Source organism: Gallinula chloropus (assembly GCF_964237585.1).
Source record: "Gallinula chloropus genome assembly, chromosome: 5".
Classification (NCBI taxonomy): domain Eukaryota; kingdom Metazoa; phylum Chordata; class Aves; order Gruiformes; family Rallidae; genus Gallinula; species Gallinula chloropus.
This window is the reverse complement of record NC_140090.1, coordinates 10,581,111-10,600,963: the sequence shown is the minus strand read 5'-3', so window position 1 is coordinate 10,600,963 and position 19,853 is coordinate 10,581,111. Positions and strand designations below refer to the sequence as shown.

At 43.4% G+C, this 19,853-nt stretch overlaps 1 protein-coding gene across 1 annotated transcript in view; it reads right to left on the bottom strand.

Annotated features, from left to right (window-relative positions):
* Positions 1 to 4,844: 4,844 nt before the first annotated feature.
* The window catches only part of SNX4 (sorting nexin 4), a 34,288-nt gene continuing 19,279 nt past the window's right edge, over positions 4,845 to 19,853 (bottom strand). The window contains exons 7-14 of the mRNA XM_084265082.1: positions 18,146 to 18,218; positions 16,532 to 16,593; positions 14,988 to 15,053; positions 10,924 to 11,013; positions 9,574 to 9,673; positions 8,602 to 8,747; positions 7,079 to 7,193; positions 4,845 to 6,746 (exon numbers count right to left, since the gene is read on the bottom strand). Of these exons, the coding sequence (XP_084121208.1) occupies positions 6,699 to 6,746; positions 7,079 to 7,193; positions 8,602 to 8,747; positions 9,574 to 9,673; positions 10,924 to 11,013; positions 14,988 to 15,053; positions 16,532 to 16,593; positions 18,146 to 18,218 (700 nt within the window). The 3' untranslated portion in view covers positions 4,845 to 6,698. The remainder of the gene's footprint in view (positions 6,747 to 7,078; positions 7,194 to 8,601; positions 8,748 to 9,573; positions 9,674 to 10,923; positions 11,014 to 14,987; positions 15,054 to 16,531; positions 16,594 to 18,145; positions 18,219 to 19,853) is intronic.

Sequence of the window (19,853 nt, the reverse complement as noted above, 5' to 3'; positions counted from 1 at the left end):
TTCAAAGGTTAATTCAGCATCTCAGTTCTGAGATGTTGGAGAGTTTGGTCAAACTGCAGCAACAGCGTAGAGCTATAACATAGTAACACATTAAACCACAAGTGGGTATTCTTTTCATCTCATTGAAGAGGATGCTAAAACCAAGTCGCACTCTGTGTGCACTCTTCATCAGTCATAGGTGTGTTGTCTCCATCATGAGGAGTCTCTGACTCTCCTGAGTCCCATCCAGGGTGCAGCATTAGAGACCAGCTTCTTACATTAACATCCATACCTGCAGATCCACACAGCTTCTTCTCAAGCTTATGTAAGTCCAAAATAAAAGATCTATGAGCCGTAGACACTGCTTTTCAACACACCTTGAACTTCAGGAGAAATTCCATGAGGGTGGAAGGATGCTAATATTTTCCCATGTGTAAAAACACATAACTGGGGAGAGAGGATTATTATAGGCTTGTCAGTCTGAAAGTAATCCCTGGGGAAATAATAACCGATAGAGAGTGAAAAGAGATTAACACCCATCAACATGTTCATGCAAAACATCTTGTCAAATTGAACCTTGTTTTAATAGATCCCTGTTGGGGTGATAGAGTGATAGCATTAGCACAGCACCGCGCTGTGCCACAGCCTTCTTCACTCGGGTCCAGCCAGCCCTGCTCTGAGGAGGCAAGCAGAGAGCCAGCCCAGCATTCCTGAAAATAAACTAAAATCTGGCCCAAGGCTTCAGAGCATGAGTGGAAGTGGGAACTCTTTGGGGTGGGGGGCCCCGCTGAGGCCTTCACACTGGCTCTGGGCTGGTTAGTGTCTCTATGAACAGCCAGGGCAGCGAGCACCTTACTGGTCCCATGGGCAATGAAGAGATGAAGGAGCAAGTAGGAAAAGGAGGCTGTGCTGCTGGGAAGTGGTGCTGAGAGTCACCCCATGGAGGCAAACAGGCAGCAGCTGGGTGCCAGACTTGACATGGTTCCATCCATCCAACCCCAGCGCAGTGGATGCTGCTCTGACAGACAGCAGGAGGACCAGACGTGGCTTGAAACCAGCAGTGACAGCCTTAGGGGCTGATAGGATCCACGTCGGAGGGCAGGGATCCTCACACAGGGGTGGGAACACTGCTGTGGGCATTGTAATGCCTGCTCCAGCTCAACAAATGCAGGAGGAGAGGGATGTGGGTCTCTGCTGCATGGCCCAACAAGGACTGTGCCACTGCATGGGGAATGAATTGGTGGCTTTTCCCTGTTGCCCCCTGAGCATCCAGCGGCTGCGGGGCTGTCAGAGCTGAGCAGACAGGGCTCTACCACCACTTGGCTCAGAAGGTAAAGCAGACTGGGAAGAGTCTGTGCTTTTAGCCCCTGGAACAACCACCACGGGATTCGGCCTCTCTGCCACCAGTTTAGAACCTGGGATCAGAGAGCACACGCTGCAGGAAAAGCCAATGCAAAGTGGCACCGGGCGAGGGTGACGTCCCCGTCTCTTACCCAGGAGCGCAGCGTGCTCAGCCACCGCTATTCCTGCCAGCCACGCAGCCAGAGCCGCTTCCAAGCCCTCACTAAAAGAAATCCCTAAGAGGACTGCTAGCTCAGGAACCCATCCTCGAGTCCAACTCAGGGCAGTGTTTGCCAGGCGTGGCAGGCGCCTGAGAAACCCTCACACGACGCACAGTGTTATTAACAGCAACCTGCACACGTGAGCTCACCACCACACCCTGCCCGGGACCCCGTCCCGGTATCCCCAGCCCTTTGCTCCTGAACAGCCGTTAGGCTGCGGTCGGTGCGGTGGTCCATGCGATGGTCATCACCCCTCCGAGCCGCCAGAGGGGAGGGGGTGGCACTTGCCCCCTTCCTGCCGCGGGTTTATTCCAGCCCCGGTGAGCCCAAGCTGGAGACCCACAAGAGGGCGGTCGGGGTTGTGTTTTCCCTTCACCTACGTCATTTTCCACTTTGGCATCCTGGGGAGCCCCGCCACAAAGTCTCTCTGCACCTCCCGCGGCCACTCACAGCTGCTTTCCGAAGAGAATGCAAGCGGTGTTACCCTGTGCCATGATACAGGTAACAGAGAAGGGTCGCTGCATGTGAAGCTGCTAGTTATTAACTGCAGTTCCTGGGATGGTTGTGACACAGGGGACAGACTGGTTTTGGAGCTGCATCTGCCAGCAGCCCCCCAGGCCACATGGCTGATGACGCTGGTGCTTGTAGGAGCAGGGGGGGTCCACAACGTATTTGCTGGGTTTTTAAACACTGAAGCCTCTTTCCCTACTTTTTTTTAGTCAGAAAATTCAAAGATTCAAAAATGGATATAAAATATTAGACAATTTAATCTTAAGAGAAATGTTACGCTATTATCAGTGTTAAATTCATCTTTAAGACCACAGCCACCAGCACAAGTTTCATCATTAAGAATATATAGCTGTGCCTTTGACAGCTCTTGAAATTTCCTATCTCCTCTTTCCACCTCCCTCACTTTTTTCCCTCCATACAAGGGCCACACAGCGCTGCTTCCCCTTCTCCTGCACAGCCCAGCCCGCAGGTACAGAAGCTTTCCATCTGTTCTCCTCTCCAGTTCCTCCACCCGTCCTGTCCCTGCTCTCCCTCCTGCCTGTTCACCTTCTGTTCTCCCTTCTCTCCTCACCCTCTTGTACATCTCTCTTCAAAACCCCATCTTCTCTCTCATCCATGCAGCTTTATCCCTCCCTTGTCTCTCCCAGCATGGTGCCATCTCCAAATACTCTGCACTTTCACTAGCTGGAGTCAGTTTCCTCCAAACCCACCCATGTTCCTTTCCAGTTTGGCTTTGGTTTGTGGCAGGTACCTTCCATAACCACGCAGAGCAAAAAGATTCTTTGGAAAGAAAACACAGCATTGGGAAGGCCAGACTACATGAACTATTCCAAAGCAACTGAAAGGGAGCAAACAGAGTTTCTTCTCTGCATTTGACCCCACTGAAGTGTAAAATCCTTATGGTAACACTGCATCATACCACAAGTCATCAGAAAATGGCAGCCAAAATCACAACCCTATGCTTAGGCAGGATCTCTGACTCTTCCAGACTGCCCGCACAGATGGGCACCCCTCACCTCAGTGGGTACACACACAAACCCTCCCTGTGTCAGCTCAGAGGACACTGAAGCCTCTGCCATTTAGAGGCACATTTTGCCATCGCAGCAAGCATCCTACCCTCCCCAGTGGCCACCCACAAGCTACTCTCCTGCAGGGCCAAGGTCTCTACAGAGGCCGGATCAGGAGCAAGCATCCTTTGCACGACATCCCTGCCCAGAAGGTCCCAAACCACAGAGCTTAGAGCAGACCTTAGCTGTGGCAGCACCAAAAAAAGTGACTGCCTTTGCTGGTGATACACAGGTGTGCCGTATTGGACCTGGCACCAAAGCCTGTGGTCCTGTGCCACTCGCTCTCATTCCACTTGCTTCTTTGGTACGAGGGTTTCCATCACCCAGCTGGCACCTCTCCACTGGGCTCTGGGGGCAGATAAAAAATGGAGGCACCCAGAATCTGCAGAACAGGGGGCAGAAGGAAACATCAGTTAGAGCCCTGCCTTGCCCTTGCATGACAGGAGGTGGGACTGAAGATGACCCCCTTCCCATACACACGAGAAAGTGTTTCTCATTTCTTCAATGAGACACACAAAGCTGCAGCTGCAGGCAGTCATACAGGGAAACAGGGTCTCCCTGAGGATGCACTGCTCACAGCCCAGCCAGCCTCTCTGGGACCTCAGCCATGCTCCCCGCTGGCTCTGCGGCAGGTTTGGCTTCAGCTGCCACTTTCCTCTGACTCACCTGCTCAGGGCGAGTTCCTCAGCAGGGACCTCAGCTCCAGGATTTGCTCTGTGCCTGCCAAGGTAGTCCCTGCACACAGCTGCTGGGTTCGCTCTGCTTTGGCTGACATACTAGGTACTGAAGTAATATGGTATTAAAAATAACAATAAAGAGCTCAGAAAAATCCTTTGCCCTCTCCGTTCAGCTGGCTGCCGTGCCCGAGCTGGGGTTCAGGAGCAGACAGCAACAGCAACTACAACACACCGACAAGCCACAGCCCTGCTGGTAATGGGGAAGGTCAGGGACAGCACGAGCCCAAAGCTGCCTGGCACAGCCACAACAGTTCCATCAGCACAGCAGATGAGCCATGTGGGTAAACTCTTTCATATACATGGGTCGAGATTAAGCCCAAAGAGCCTGCCTGCTATTATTCTCAAGGCTTTCCACCCATTTTTGATGTTTACTGGATAACCAAGGGAAGCTCCTCAAGGCAAAGTGCATCAAGCTACAGAAGTTAAAAGAGAAAAAAACCCACATGCTTCACGACTGTGCCTTTGTCACAGGCACTCTAACCACCACATGGAAACAGCTGTTAACTAGGTGATTTCCCCTAGTTAAAAAGCTAAAAGGGGGGAGAATCCTTTGCTGTTTGCTACAATCCACAAGTACACTGACAGCCCACAATGCTGTTCTGCAAACAGCAGGAGAAATAAAGCTACTGCAAATTAGCCTTACCCCACCTCACACCCAATTTCTGTCAAGTGCCACACCCCCTTTTCAAACTGATCTTCTCTTTCCCAGAGAAAGACACATGTAACATCCAGACAGCTAGTTCTGTCTGGGCAAACCCAAAGCAGGGATCAAAGCTGGCTTGTAACAAGCATCTAATTTTGGCCTTAGCACTGCATTCTTCACCCAGAAGGCAGATGAGCTAGCTGCGACCCATTTCCCACTTACATTACAAACCCAAGTTTGGAGGCCACTTGAGAGCCAAGAACCGATTTCAAGAAGCTGAACAGCAGCTGTCAGAATGGAGAAGACAGTGTCTTTCACAAAAACCAGAGTAACAAAAATATCAAAGAGCAAGTTTATTTAGCTTATTTGGCACAAAACTTACAAGAACTGTTTTGTTCCCTTCTTAAATTTAGTACTACTAGCGAGGAGGAAAAAAAGGCATACTAATACATTTAATAAGCTGTACAGCAAGTGAAATGTGGAAAGAGGCACCAGAAAAAGATCTACCAAAAATCAAAGTGCATGAAAAATACCTACTCTGAGCGCCTCACGGTATTGTATTAAGGCACCACTCCTTTAGAAGGTTTACTGAATACAGCAAGTGTGCAACTTCTAGGTTTGGAATGTAAGAGTCCTTCAGCCTGTATCAGAACTGGATACTGTAGCCTCTGAACGAACAAGGCTTCTCCTTGTAAATGTTAAAGGGAGAGACCTCTTGCTGCCCAACATCATCTCTCAGCCAGGAGCATCACTGACACACGTGCTTTGAGAAAGCCAACAGGTTATCAGAGCGACCGGCGCTTTACTTCAGAGTTTTAAGCTGTAGTGTACACCAGGCCTATGAATTCTTTACAATGGTTCTATAGAAAAGAAATGCTGCAGAGACAAAAGTAACATGGGACATATATGTAACAACGTTATAATTTACCAAAATAACTTTTAAGGACTTCCTGGTCTTTTTTTTAAAAAAAGAAAAAAAGTCTGATTAGTGTTACAACCCAGAATAATTAAATACACTTTTTAACAGAAGCTTCTTTTAGGACTAGCAATCAAGTCTGACAAATTCCACAAGACTTCAGGAACTTTATGCAGAAAAAGCCCAATGTTAGACAGTGCTAAGTGTTTTTCATAACTGGAAACATTTAATACAAGTACCTGTAACCACAACTCATGGTATACTGGTGTGTATATTTATACACACACACAAACACACTGAAACATCATTACAAGAGCCAAACAGACACCTTGGTTCACCGTGGATTCTGCATATCCCTGTTCTTAAGTACTACAGAAGTTGCACCGGCTTTTCAATTTCAGCATCTTCATTAGGAACTATTAAGAACCAAACTGCTTCAGTTACAAGAAGAGGTACCACAGGCCAGATTCACATGTAGTGTAAACAGGTTCCAAACAACCAAACAGAAGTTGCATCTGCTTCTTACCAGCTTTGACTTTGGTTTTGCTGTTCAGCTGGACCACCAGTCGCCGTTACTCGCAGGAAGAAGTTCGGTAAGAAATCAATGCCCGTATCAAAACTGTTAGTGGGAACCAGTCAACGCAGGATATTGTATGAAAACCTCGTACACCACCTCGACTGTAGAGTTCCAGACACCTCAGGAGCTTGAGGCTGCCTAACCTGAACTCTGGCAAAGCACGCTTCTCTATGGACATGCAAAGGCATTTAAATATGAACCGTAGGCGTTACAGTATTTCATTTTCTGTCTCTTATGGTGTGGAGCTCAAGAACACAACTGTGTGTCCCATTATAAAACCAAAGCACCCTTGAGCATTACAAATTCTAAGCAGCGAGGGCTGAAAAGAAGGGCATCTGGAAGTGATCTACACTTTACAGAGCGTGGTGTTTCACAAGTCTCGGAACAGTTCAGTTCATACTTTCTGGGATAACTTGTCCTGTACCTTTGCCCCAATACAGAGCTGTAGTTTTCAGTAACTCTTTTACCCCTGAATTATTTGCTACCACATATAAAACACGCCACAGAAGTGGCAGTCGGGGCTAAACAATTAACAGCATGTCCTTTTTGTCCTTTATTAACAATTACAATCAGCAGAAAGAAAAACTATTCACTCAACTCATTTATTTCATGATTTATATCTAAAGTCATGTAGCAACTTAAGATCGGTGTTATACACTTGTGCTTCCATTCTCTGGCACTTGGAGAAGAAATTCATTTCCAGATAATCACATCTTGCTGAAGCATTCCTTTGCATTTGTCCAAACTTGAATTCCCTTTAAAAAAAATGTTTAAAATAAGTAGGTGGAAATATACTTTGTTTGCAAACCTCATTAACACACTCTCCTCTATAGAAGAATCTACAAAAAGAGTCCCACAAAACTTCACACAAGGCAGAGACCACACTGGAACTGGACCACACTGCCTATTTTATATCTCTGTCTCAACATTAACACGTGACCAGAGTAGGATGGAATACATGGGAGGTTTTACACTAGTGACTTCCAACCTTCTGTGACTGCAATGTTAATAGGTATTGAAAGCTTGCATCTGATCCCCTGCTGACAGGACAGATACACTACCTTGGCCTTTCACAAGCTCCACGTACCTTTTTGCACATGCTGATCTGCATAACAGCATAGCTTATAAGCGCCTCCTTCAAGTCGTGATTCTTTTGTTCTTTAAAGCGTTCAATGTCAGCCCAGGCACTCTTCACAAAGTCTCTGGAATTAAAAGCAGTATTTCTGTTAGTAACCTATTTTACAGGTGCCATCAGCAACTCATCTGCCTTCCTCTGACCCCTCAGCAGAGCAGCTACACACGACAAAGCGCTCCATCTTTCAGTCAGTAAACCAAGCTCTGTAGTTATCGTGCATCCCACACTGTCCTCATTTTCTAACCGGCACTACTACCTAATTCTGCACCATCTTCTTAAGGGTTTTAATCCTGAAAAATTAGTTTGACAGGATTCACTGGGTTATTTGTTTTGGGGCTTTGGTTGGGTTCTCCCCCATCCCACCCTGGTAAGCATCACTGCTACAGAACCAGCATAATCTCAAATATACTTCTCTTCTCAGATTCTACTGGGGTAAGGAAGCATCTTTATGCTAACATTCAGCACATGAAACAGCACATTTCTTTGTCAATTATCAAGTCAGAATCTTGGTCTTTCCAGAGTGAAAACTCACTTGTCAGAAGGATCTGAGACACTTGAATATAACACACATTTACAATGCAAATTTCACTTGGACAATTCACTTCAGGAATTAATTCTGTTGGTTTGGTGATGTGTCTTCAGGTCTCCTTACTAAATTGGAAGTAGATTTCTGTAATTCACAGCTTGCATTTGTGCTGGACTCTACATGCAAGGCAAGCATTCATTTCAAAATTGCTTCCAGAGCTACAAGAGCAGATCTCCAGTACTTCTGTCAAAATGATTAAAAAATTGCATTTACTGAGGCGTCTTGTTGTTTTGAACTATTCATGAACTACTCTTATCTTTCCAGCTCTAGGCCTCACATACTAAGAGATACTACATCAACCCCTCGTGTTATACGATGAACATGTCCTGACACAATCACACTGCTTCAGGAATGTCAGCTCCTATTTCTCATGTTTGCATTCCTGAAGAGAATTTCATTAGGGCCCTGCAAAGCAGTTATTCAAACGCCAGAACTTCCAATCCCTTTCCAACAGGAGTCAGTCTCCCCCACGTAAGAAGAAGTTGCAGAATATGAGCTCAGGGCTCATACGAATAAACTAAACCAAATACCTTATTTGAAGCAAATCAGCTTTTGAATCTTAGGCAATTCAGCTGCAGACCTGCAAGCCCACCTGCTAAACATATTACTTGCTGAACATAAAAGCATGCACGTTAGCCATTACAGTGGGCTCAGTAACTGGGAAAGTCATCAAGTTCTACATAAGCCATACACTCAGACCAGAAGCTAACTGCATGTACTGTACTTTATTTCACAACTTGCAGCTGACAGGAGCTTTTATAGACAGCTCATAAACACCAAGAATATATTAAAAACACTTATAAAATGCAAACACCTTCAAGAGCATCCAGTCCAGGACTTTTGCTAAGACAAATCCTGTGTTTTCTTTGAAAAAGTTAAGCCCACTTACCTGCCCTCCAGATTTTTAGTCTTAAGCTGTTCTTCTCCTTCCTGTATCTGCTCTTCAAGAACTTTTATCTTTGCTTCCCTCTGCTCTGGGGTTTCCTGCCCAAAGAGCTTGCTGGTCATCCCTTTCAAGGAGAACGTTCTCACCGTCTACAATAAAACAAAGATACTCTAGGGTTGAGATTCTTGAGCACAGCCACAAGTCATCTCATGATCTTTACCAGCATTTGGGCTTATTCTTATTATTCAGCTGATAACTATTTTTTTGCTTTAACTTATATTTTGTGAATGAAATTCTCATGAATTATCAGTAGCTATGGTAGATACCGTGGCTCGTATTAGACTGAGCCAAGTGGAAGAAGGAATTTGATGTTTGTTCTCCTTAAGGCTGGTCTGTGGGTTGGACCACAAGCAACTTATTTCACTGATGGCAGGTAACCTTTCAGAGCACATTTCCTACTGCAGAAAGAAAGTCCTGTGTTCTGTATGAGAAAAAAAAGCCATAAAACAGCTCCGTATAGAACATTAACAGAGCCAACAACAACATTAAGAATTCTAAACACTCCAAAGTTACCGCTTTCAGATATTATTTTAACATTATCTTCCATGTAAAGGGGACTAACACCACTCGTCAGTAACATCCACCTTTGAAGGCAGAGGAAACCATTCAGGATTCCCAACGTTTTGATCCTTAGCAGACTTGTTTGTGTTATTCCCCTCAGGTTATATTTCCTCCCACCCTTTCCTCCCCTAGTATTCAATAAAAGAAGTTTGGTACAAACAGCTTCTGCCACCAAGAGCTAAGTTACTTTAAACCTCCGATGCCTAAAGCTCACATGGTACCACTTCTCATAAGCAGCAGCCAGCATGTTAGTGCCATTTAGATGTCATTCTAAGTAACTTGGCTCAAATAAAAAATAAATTAAAAGGAAAAAAAAAAAAGGCATCTTGGAGAAGAAAGTGGAAAAAGGCTCACTCCTGTTGCCAGCTCCTCACACTGCTGTTTCTTAGATGTTAGGTCCTGTGCAGCCATTTCCAAGTCATATTGCATTAGTTCGTGTTTCCGGCAAACTGCCCTGAAAAGTAAGTAATGAAAGATCTGTCATGTAATACTTTGTTTAGGTACACTTCCCTCCATTTAAGCTTTACAAATGGCATCATGCCTTTTTGGGGTTGTTTTTTTTTTGCAGGCAGCACATTCAGTTATCTAGTTTGACTTCAGCTACCTTATCGCAGACTGCATAACTCCGCAAAAGCTGTAGCTAAGCAAGCTTGGATCAAAGTATAGAGAAAGTTCTTAGTACAGCAGCGTTCTGCTCCTCTTTTTAGACTAAATCCAAGACACTCACAGCCATACAAGCCCTATCACCTAGTTAAGAAGCCACTGTAAAACAGTTTCATTCCAAATACATTACAGAAAAAAATCACAACTATGACAAAAGGTACTGGGAGACAGTACTCATCACAGCAGCAATCAAAATCCTCCACATTTTGATTTTTTAAGAAACAAAAAAGGAACTGTACTCCTAGATTCATACAGTGCCTTTCATCTGGAAAAGAGGAGAGTTCCCTCTGACCACCTGCAGCAAGTCCCAGTCCTGTGTGGGCTGACGATGCTACATCCGTACTGCCGGATGCACGTTTGTCTCCCAGGAGAGGCTCCAAGTGCTCTGGGTTCCCACACAGCAGCAGTAACACCAACCTGATTCTCCACAGCACCACTGGACCTCTCCAAGGGGCCCAGGGCCAGGCTGTGGTAAGCACAACAGCTTTAGGCACAATCTTACAGCATAAAAGCAATAATAAATAAAAGTAATAATAAATAATTTGCTTTTGTATCTGCACTTGTAAGGGAGGACTGCCCTATAAAGGCTAGTGTAAAAAACCACACCAAACAAAACAAAAATCAGTGTACAACAGCCTGCAGCTATGAAAGTTACATAGGACACTTTGAAACCTGGTGATGGCTGCACCAAGTTTCTTTGGCCTCTCTCATTTGAAAGGTGAAGCTTTCAGCACACTGGGGCAGAGTTAAGCCAGAAGCCAAGGAAACAGGGGAACCAGAGGAATTAGCAGTATTACCTTCCACAGTACCCAGATTTTAACATTTCTATCACTTCACTACTGATCAGCTCAGCCATAACTTTTATTGCCACCCCCATGGTAATCAAATATGAGTAATCAGAGGTGAAAACATGGAGATTCCACAGCACTGAAATTTCCACTTCTTGCAGAACAGAAGAGGATACCAAACTAAACTCAACACTGACACAATTTTAGAGGAAAAGACTACAGCTTCCTTTTAAGCTGTATATTCTGTACATACCGTAGTGCTTCTGCATAGAAGAGATATTCTTTCAGCTGATCTGCATAATGCTCTTCCTCTTCCAGTATGTCATCAATAGAAGCTGCATATCTGGTGAGAAACAGCCATCATTAAATACAAATTTAATTCATTTAGCCTTTAAGTACTATACACACAGTAACAAGGGAGGACAGCAGTTGACAGAGACACCAGTCACAAAGTAAACCAGTGAAAAGCACTTTATTCCTTTAGCTGTTACTACAGTTCATCTTTTGACAAGTACAAGATCTAACAGAAGTGTCCAGCTGAAGAGGACACAGTTTTTCCTTACAGGAAAGGAAAACAATTTATTCCTTTTCTTCAGCACTGTCAATAGGCAGCACCAAGACAATAGAAGATGTGGTGCAGAAGAAATCTTGCAAGGCTTAAGCATTAAGGCATAGGAACATGAACATCACACCTTCTGAAAAGCAAAGGGGCAGTATTTAAAGGCTGCTGTCATTGTTCAGCCCGAATACAGAGGTGCCCTTAACATCATGATGCTCAAGGAGCTGAAGGACTTAAAGTGTGTTGCTTTGTCTGCTGTATCAATTCAGAGCTTGAGTTCTGTCATTTAGGCTGATGCCTTCTAGAAGTGGCAAAAAGTGCTTTCTTTCCAGTTTATAACGCTTATTGGAGAGTGTTTAATAGGTTCTCACTAACAAAGATGACAGTGCTTGGACACATACAGCGAGGCAGGCCTAAAGCCAAGAGGTAACTGCACGTCTCACTTGGCACAGTGACCGAAATAGGATGCCACTCCAGCCAGCAACACAGGGCATGTGCTACTGGAGATCATCAGAATGAATCAGCTCCCGTCACAAATGCTCTCATCTGTCCTGCCGACTCAGTCTGGATTCTCAAGTATGTGGCAATCCTTTCACAGCTGCAGGCTTCCTGAAGCGAGCCCATGCCTGTCTAGTGATCAGCACAACATGACCCAAGTGTCAATTACCTCTGGGCTTTAAAGCTTTAGCAAAGTCTGAGGGTTTACCCCTTCTTCCTGTGCCTCTCTGGAAGAAGTGGCAAGTGTCTCAAGCAGAAAGAAAACTGGCAATGTGAGCTGAAAGGAAACTGGTAACGTCACTTGGGAGGGAACAAAAAAATGCATCCATGCAGGCTTTAAAAGAAACAGCAATGTCACTTAGACCCCTGGAAGTCTAAGGGAGGTATCCAAGGGAGACACTCCTGAAGGTTAGCATGATCATCATGTCTGCTCAGTAACACATGAGAAGTAAGGCTCCTTGAAGAGGGCACTGCTCCTTGCAGAGTAACTGGAAAAATGAGGTGGCTGAGGAAGAGTTGAGATGTGCCCATCTATTCAAGAATGAATTTTACTGGTATGGGAGCATGATCAGTTGCTCTGATGCCCCATGAAATCACAAATATGGCACATCCAGGAAAGGTCCTACCTTACCCACTACTAGGGATAAGTAAGCATAATATATGAAGCGACCAGCGACAGCAGATCAGTTTAAGTAGAAGAGATAAAAGAACAGGCAGAACAAGAATTCACATCATGCATCAAAGTCAGGAAGAAGTCCAAACTGTTGAAAAACACAGTTGTTTTGAAATAATCCTGCAGCCACACAGGTCATAAGTGGCTTACCCCTCTCTATTTTTAAGTTCTGAAGTGCAACAGTTTTAGTACAGTGGTTAGATTTTTCAGGGCAGCAGATGGACCACACTTTGGTTTCAAGTACATTCTTAGTTTAGAGCGGTGCTAGAGCTCAACTGTGGCAGAACAACCCCCCCCCACCCCTGCCAAACACCCCATCAAACAAAATCCCACCTTACCTACACAGGGTTTTCATAGTGATATTTAAGTTAGGGGGGTATGATGACACTATTCCCCCCAAAAAATAGTATGACAAATTTTCTGACTGCCTAAGCTGAAGTTTACATACTGGTTTTACTAAGCAGGTAGGCAAAATAGGGAAATTCCAAAGAAAAACTGCCATTCAGTTCTCAAGGTACACTAGTATGTTCCTACACTTCATGGGAATCATGAACTAAACTAAACTCGTGGTTTAGTTTAGACTGCTTCCACCTGTAATGACAGTCTAGTTGATACAGAGATAAAGGGTCACGCATTAAGGACATAAAGGACAGAAGTCAAAGGTCTGGCACTTATTTCTTTCATCTTTTAAATGACAGAATTACAGCCATTCACTGTTCTCAGCATACTGGTTGTTTTCCATCACTTCAGAAAGCCTCATCCTGCAACACTACACATGCCCAGAGGTGATCTGGGATGTCTTCTCCAAATATCAAGCAGGTTTTGATCATACTAAACAATAACAACTCAGAAGTTTAAATAAACACCTAGCAAAGACTACAGCATATGGGGTAGATAGAGAGTAATTAAATTAGCCTTGTAGTTTAACATCTATATTAAAAAACCTCCTTAAGTGGCTTTCTGTTGCCATAAACTCCTGTCTAATGTTATGGGAATGGTAACTGGACTGGTAAATTTTACGTTCAAGAGACCACAGACATGAACCTTACTGGTAGGAGACCACATGGGTCAATGAGCGAGTTCCTGAATCTCACAGCTGCTGCTTTGTGCTTGATGGTCACCAAGAGATTGTTGTTGTACAGGAGTGCCAGAGCAGAAGTGATGGCAGACAATCAAAGCTACAGCAGACTTCATGCAGTGATTAAAGTTATCCACAATCTCCCTGCCATTACTCTGGATTTTTAACCCTAACTGTGCTACAGACAGAAACACTAAACATCTCAGAGGTGTGGAGAGGGTTCAGCCTCCTGACTGAGAAGAAGCAAGACCCACTTCATTCTGTTGGTTACGCATTTCTAGGTGCTTGACATGTAGTGTGGTGTATATGAACCACTAAAAACCTACTTGTGCCTCTTCAGCTCCTTATACCATGCTGTCATAATCTCTTCAATTTCTGCATCTCATAGTAGGTGCTTAACATGGCATTTCACCTCTACTTCAATTACTCTCTTCTGAAAGCAGAATGCATTCTCCTTTTCTTTATTCTCATTAGAGCCCTCTGCCTAAAAGATATTATAGGGTTTTTTTGGGCACAAACTACCTTGTTAGCCAAAACAGAGTAAGGGTGAATAAGTTATTCAGAGGGGTTCAAATTCTTGAAGATCAGATAAAACCAGAGTTGTTCTGAAGAAGTTGAAGGCAGAGTTTGGCATGGCTTTTCAAGCCCTTCCACTTGACAAGGCCTAACACCATCTACAACCAGCAGTAGTAAATCTGCACTGTAAAGTAAACCTGATAGCTTCCACACAAGCTACACTTTACCAGTACCATTACTGTATGAATAAATGTCAAACAGATGCCATCCCTTTCTGGAGTTGTTACTTATCTGTACTGTGTGATTACAGATGAGGAATCAGAGCAATGAGAAATTACACTGTTCCACTTACTACATACAACCACCTGAAAAGCAGAAAGCATCACCCCAGGCTACCACTTCTGCCAGCGCTCCGAAGTGCCAGACTCTTATTTTGAAGGCTGTGCTCTGCATCCTCTGCCAACTGCCTCTAAAGATGCAAGGAGGGAGGATTCTCTATTTTATTACATCCAGTCAGTATTTGTTTCAAGAATCCATTAGAGTTTTGGTGCCGATTAATTAGATTTCTTAACTTGCTGTAATTAAGTCCAAATCTGCGTACCACCTCCTGCACGGTACGAAAGGCTGCTATCAAAACCAAATGGATCTCATCAGGTCTGCAGTACATTAGAGCTGTATTCCACCAGTTTCTGGCATAGTAGCTTAAAAGAAAGGCTGGAAGAATTCCAAACACTTCTACAATTTCAAAATAATAATAAAAAAAGAAACCCCTCTGGTTCTCCTGAGACCTTTTGAGCTACTTAATACAGTACATGGATGCTAAAATTGTGCCTGCATCCAGCTCACAGAAACACTGTATAGCCAAAAACAATGCACCCCCAGCTCTCTCAGCACACTAAAGTACGTACTTCGGAGTTGAGGGAAAAGAAAGGAAGGAGGGAGATTTCTACATCTGGCTTACATCAAGCTATCAGATATTCAGTCAGTACTTACACATCCATGTGGTGGCCAGCACTCTGCAACCCATCCCCCATCTCCTTCTCTATCGCACTCCACTCGCTGTAGGAAAAACAAACGAGAAGCAACATCGCACATGAAGGGTACAGGAAGTTAATAAGCTGCATCCTGTGTAGTTTCTTCCCAGGTGACACCTGAATAGAAACTGCCTCAAAGTCTGACTTGGCCACGCTGTTTTCTTCCCCTAAGCAGCAACACTGACAACGTGGCAGGGCCATTTACAACATGCTGTTGAACAATTGTCCCTGACACCTAAGCTCATCCTGACAAATGCGATTAGCTTGAGGTTGGTTTTAGGCAGTTCTGTTTAAATACCTCAAAATAAAATAAAATTAAAAAAACAGAAGATACTTGCACTTAAAGGAGAAAAAATAAAATAAGAAGTTTCTAAAGACACAACTTGGTCTAACACACTCATCAAGAAACCAAGCTTTCCAGGCTTGCAACACACCAGGTAGAAGCCTCTCATTCCAAAAACCAGAAGGTGGGATTTGACATTTGCAAGCATTTTACTGCTCCTGAAGCAGTTTGCTGGATATGTTATTTTCCATTTTCACAGTAGAGTGCTGTTTAGTTCTACTCTTTAAAAAAAAATAATCAGCTCACAGCCGTCTCATTACTGCAGCTACCTATTCACATTAGGGAAGTAATTTAGATCAAGAAGGAAACAGAACTACAATGGAGATAGCAAGAGACTTGTTCTAGACACCCGAGTATGTATGCTGGAACTTTAATTGTGTTCTCAGATTTGTGAAGCCTTGTGAGATTTCTTAGTTACAAGAATTACATCCACAACTCTTTTTACAACAAAAAAAGCAGGGGGTCCCCTTATATTTCACATAATTTATGTCTAATGCATCTATTCTGTCCTTCACTTTTTCATAAACATTCCACTCTGCTGATGTTGACATTTGTTTGTCTTTGTGTTATTACAGAACTACACCTAATTTCACTTTAAAACCCCCAATGAGAAAGACATCTGCAATCCATTAACCCAGAGAATTAAATTTAGCACTTGAACAGTATGTAGAAGCAGGAGGTTTCCCTTAACCAGAAGTTTAGATTCTTTAATTCTCCAGTGAGATGGAAAACTTGAGCACGCAATTCACTCATATAAATCAAAAAACAATTGGCAAATTCACTTTAAAAAGGTACTAAAATTGGATAGATAAAATTGTTGACTTTTAAACCCTTAAAAGGGTCTAGAAGCTTTTCAGAGACAACTCCGTGAAAATAAGTAGCGAGTTACTTTCTGAAGCAACAGAATGCCAACACAACAACAAAAGCCCCAAAGGTCTGGAATACAAAATACAAAAGCTAAAGTCTTCCACTAGAAACTAAGCTCAGCAGATCCAGAGATCACCATATCCAACAAAGAAATCTCACTAACACTGCAATGTGAAGATTTTCATGACAGACACTGAAGTGTTTTAGACATACTTTGCAAAAACATAACAACAAAACCAATAAATACTCTCTCTACATCTCTGTATGTATTTAAAAACAGGATGTACTCTTACCTGAATACTCTTCCATAGTTGCCATGGACTTTATAGACACCATATAGCCGGTCTGCTACCCTCTGAAACATTTGAGAGTTAGGTTTTGGTCATCAAGTGCAATTGATTTGTGTAAACCCAAATACAAACTTCAAGCTAAAACCTTCATGTTTTCACACCAGTAAACAGGTTTAGGCCTAAATCTAATCTCAGACACTACAGAAGGGGGAAAACAATAAAAGAAAACCCAAACCACACATTAAGTCTCTGAAGACTAAAGTCACAATTGAGGCTATATGTAAGAGTAACATCTCAAGTACTTCTTTGGAAGCACTCATGTACAGACTATGCCTAAAGAGGCCACAAACAATCAGGTTACCTTCAGTTTTTGATAACCAGATATAAGGCATAGACTCATTTACCTGAATAATGCCAAACCTATATACACACTGGCTTACTCAACATAAAGATGACAAGACAGAAGTCCACCCTGTCATCAAGACTGTAGGGAATGCTTCATCAAAACAAGCGACTTGATTTTTCCATCCAGCTCAGTGAAACGAAGGAATGGAAGTGAGCTATCCATTGCAGAGCTTCTTGCTAAAGTGAGAGAAGTCATTTCAGCTCTTTGGAGAGTCAGTACCTGCTGTGGTCAGTACTACAATGCTGGCAACAACCTCAGAAAAAAAAGGCTGCATGTACTCTCCGAAGTGACTTGTAATCCAGCTAACACCCTTGTAACTGCCATGTACCAATGAATGAGACTGAAGTTCAGTAAGAGTTACCATTATTGGTCTGTCAAAACAGTTAAAAGGAGACGTAAGGAAATTGCTCAACAGATCCTGCACACACACACAGCCCTGAGAAAAAGGCACAGTCAGTAGAACATCAGTGATTAATCCTCTCAAGAACCTCAGCTCAACAGGGCAATTACCGTCCTCTCTGCTGCACAGTTTCCATCAAAAAATAAAATCCTTGTTGAACATACTAAAAAGCAGTATCATGCTCCTCATTACTGGAATTGTAATTTCCTATTTCCTTTCTGTGCTTTAAAAGAAATGTTAAAAAAATCTTCTATTCTCAACCCACAGAGCCTCTTGCTGCATGACATAATTGTTCTCATCATTAGAAAGAGCATTATTCATTACAGATCGAAGAACAAGCCAAAAAAAAGAAAGAGCGTACTGGGAAGCATACAGGATTCATACTAGAAGCTCTGGAAAACAAAGTATTATATGTCTGACCAGAAAACTGTGTTTTGGGGCCCTTCCCAGCCCAGACACACAGCAAAAGCAACTTGTCTGCTGAGCAGAGAGAAGCAGACATCTCGATCCTCTTTAAAACACCTCCTTCTGATATGCAGCCATCAGGGGAGAGGGCAGATTAACAACATGCATGTGCTCACTCCTCCAAATCCAACCACTGTACTTGGAACTCTTTCCCCCCCAACAGATCTGGACGAAGTCAGCACCCCCCTCACCGTTGTCTGCCCCACAACTCCAGAGCCAGACTCTTTCAGGCCAAAACTGCCCTTATTCCACAACATACCCACCACCCGTTCTCCTGCCTAAACAAGAAATACTGCCTTATAAATAAATTATACTCTTTGTCACGACACACATGGGAAATACTTACAGCTCTGACTCGCAGAAGGTGTGATATGACAGACTGCAGTTCATCGCTGTAGTGTTTTAGCTCAGTAAATCTCCTGGGAGCAGGAAACAGATAGTAGTACATCATTAGCCATCATGAAAGCAACCTTTCACACAACGCAAGATACAGCCACGCCGCTGCAGCCAGCGAGACACAGCCTGGATTATGCTGATGTGGAAGTAGCTGAAGACTCCTAAAGAAGTGACTGCAGAGTTTAGTTTCCCTAAAGCCCAACACTTGCATGACTAGTTTGGGTTTGGTTTTTTTTTTAAAACACGCAAATATTGAAGGTTCTGATCAATTTAATAGAAAATTTTATGACATAAGAATGGTTAACTGAAGTTACTGTATCATTGTTTGGATTTTTTAAAATGGGATTTATAAGAGCAAGCACTGGTGAACAGGAAAGCTTCAAATAACTGCTGAAGCATACTATTTGATAAAAACATGTTCACATTTCTGTCCTGACAAAAGATCCTTTACTTTGAAGCTGCCAGCCAGCCAGTTTTGAGGATAGCCTTTCAGGAGTTCAAGGAAACATTCACAATTATCATAGTTCCTCTGAGGTTTAGCTGCATGGTAACTAACTATTGAGACCTGTACCTGCAGAGGAGTCTCACCTAGATTTTGGTGGCTAGAAGCCACCAAATCACTCCATCAAAAAAGTACCTGCCAGGTAACCCATCACACATGGCCACGTGCACCTTCTTGGCCTGGCACTACTGAAGGGAAGAGGCATTTCATCAGTCACCCCAGTTCAGCCTTGGTGGTACTTTCAGTTGACACACTTAGCTCATGCTCATGCCAAAGCTGAATCCATTGCCACGGCTCTGCTAGCGACAGGGAACCAGTTAAGCCACAGCAACAGCCACTTCTGTATCAGTAAACCCTCCCTGCTACACACAAGTCTAACTCATGACCTACTCTGATACACAAGAATGTATTTCATCCAGATGGCAAGGGAGAAACAGCTTTACCTAAATTACTAAATAATGATCTAAAAATAAACACAGAACAACACAACTAGAATTAAGGAACAGGAGACTATGCTTGAACATCAACCTGGAAGGCTAATCTTAAAAAAACCCCTCATCCCTCCTTCCACCACACACACACAGTCAGGCTTTGTGTTTTAGAATAGTTTGTACCCAAGAGGTCTTACTGAAATGAGTCAGGTCACTTGTTTTGGGTGACCAAGTATGGAATTCCAGGGCTTTTCATTTAACACTTCTTCCCCTGCCAGGAAGTCTTCCCCTAAAATATTCTCCTCCTTACATTCAGGAAGTCGGAGCTTTATTATCATTTCTAATAATTTTGATCTCCTAGGAGCATCTTTTATAAGATTATGATACACAGAGGGTTAAAGTACATAAAGAGATTTAAAAGCCAGCAGAGAAACTGCATGGGAAAAATAAATACAGTCACTGATCTGCACAGGGGGGTTTGGAGAGCAATCTTTTCAGTTTACACTTTATAAAATATGCAGCAGGGCTGCACGTTGGACAGCTGCAGACACGTACAGTGAAGATATTTGAAATAATTGAACTGAAACCAAACGATTAAAAAGCATCCCTTCAGCTCAGGAAAACTCCCCTTTCCACTCCAGAAATTTATAATGAAAAGTTTATTTATCCTATTTTGTGGCAAGAAAGCTTTTAGGAATGCTGTACTCTCTGAAGGCAAAAGTCAG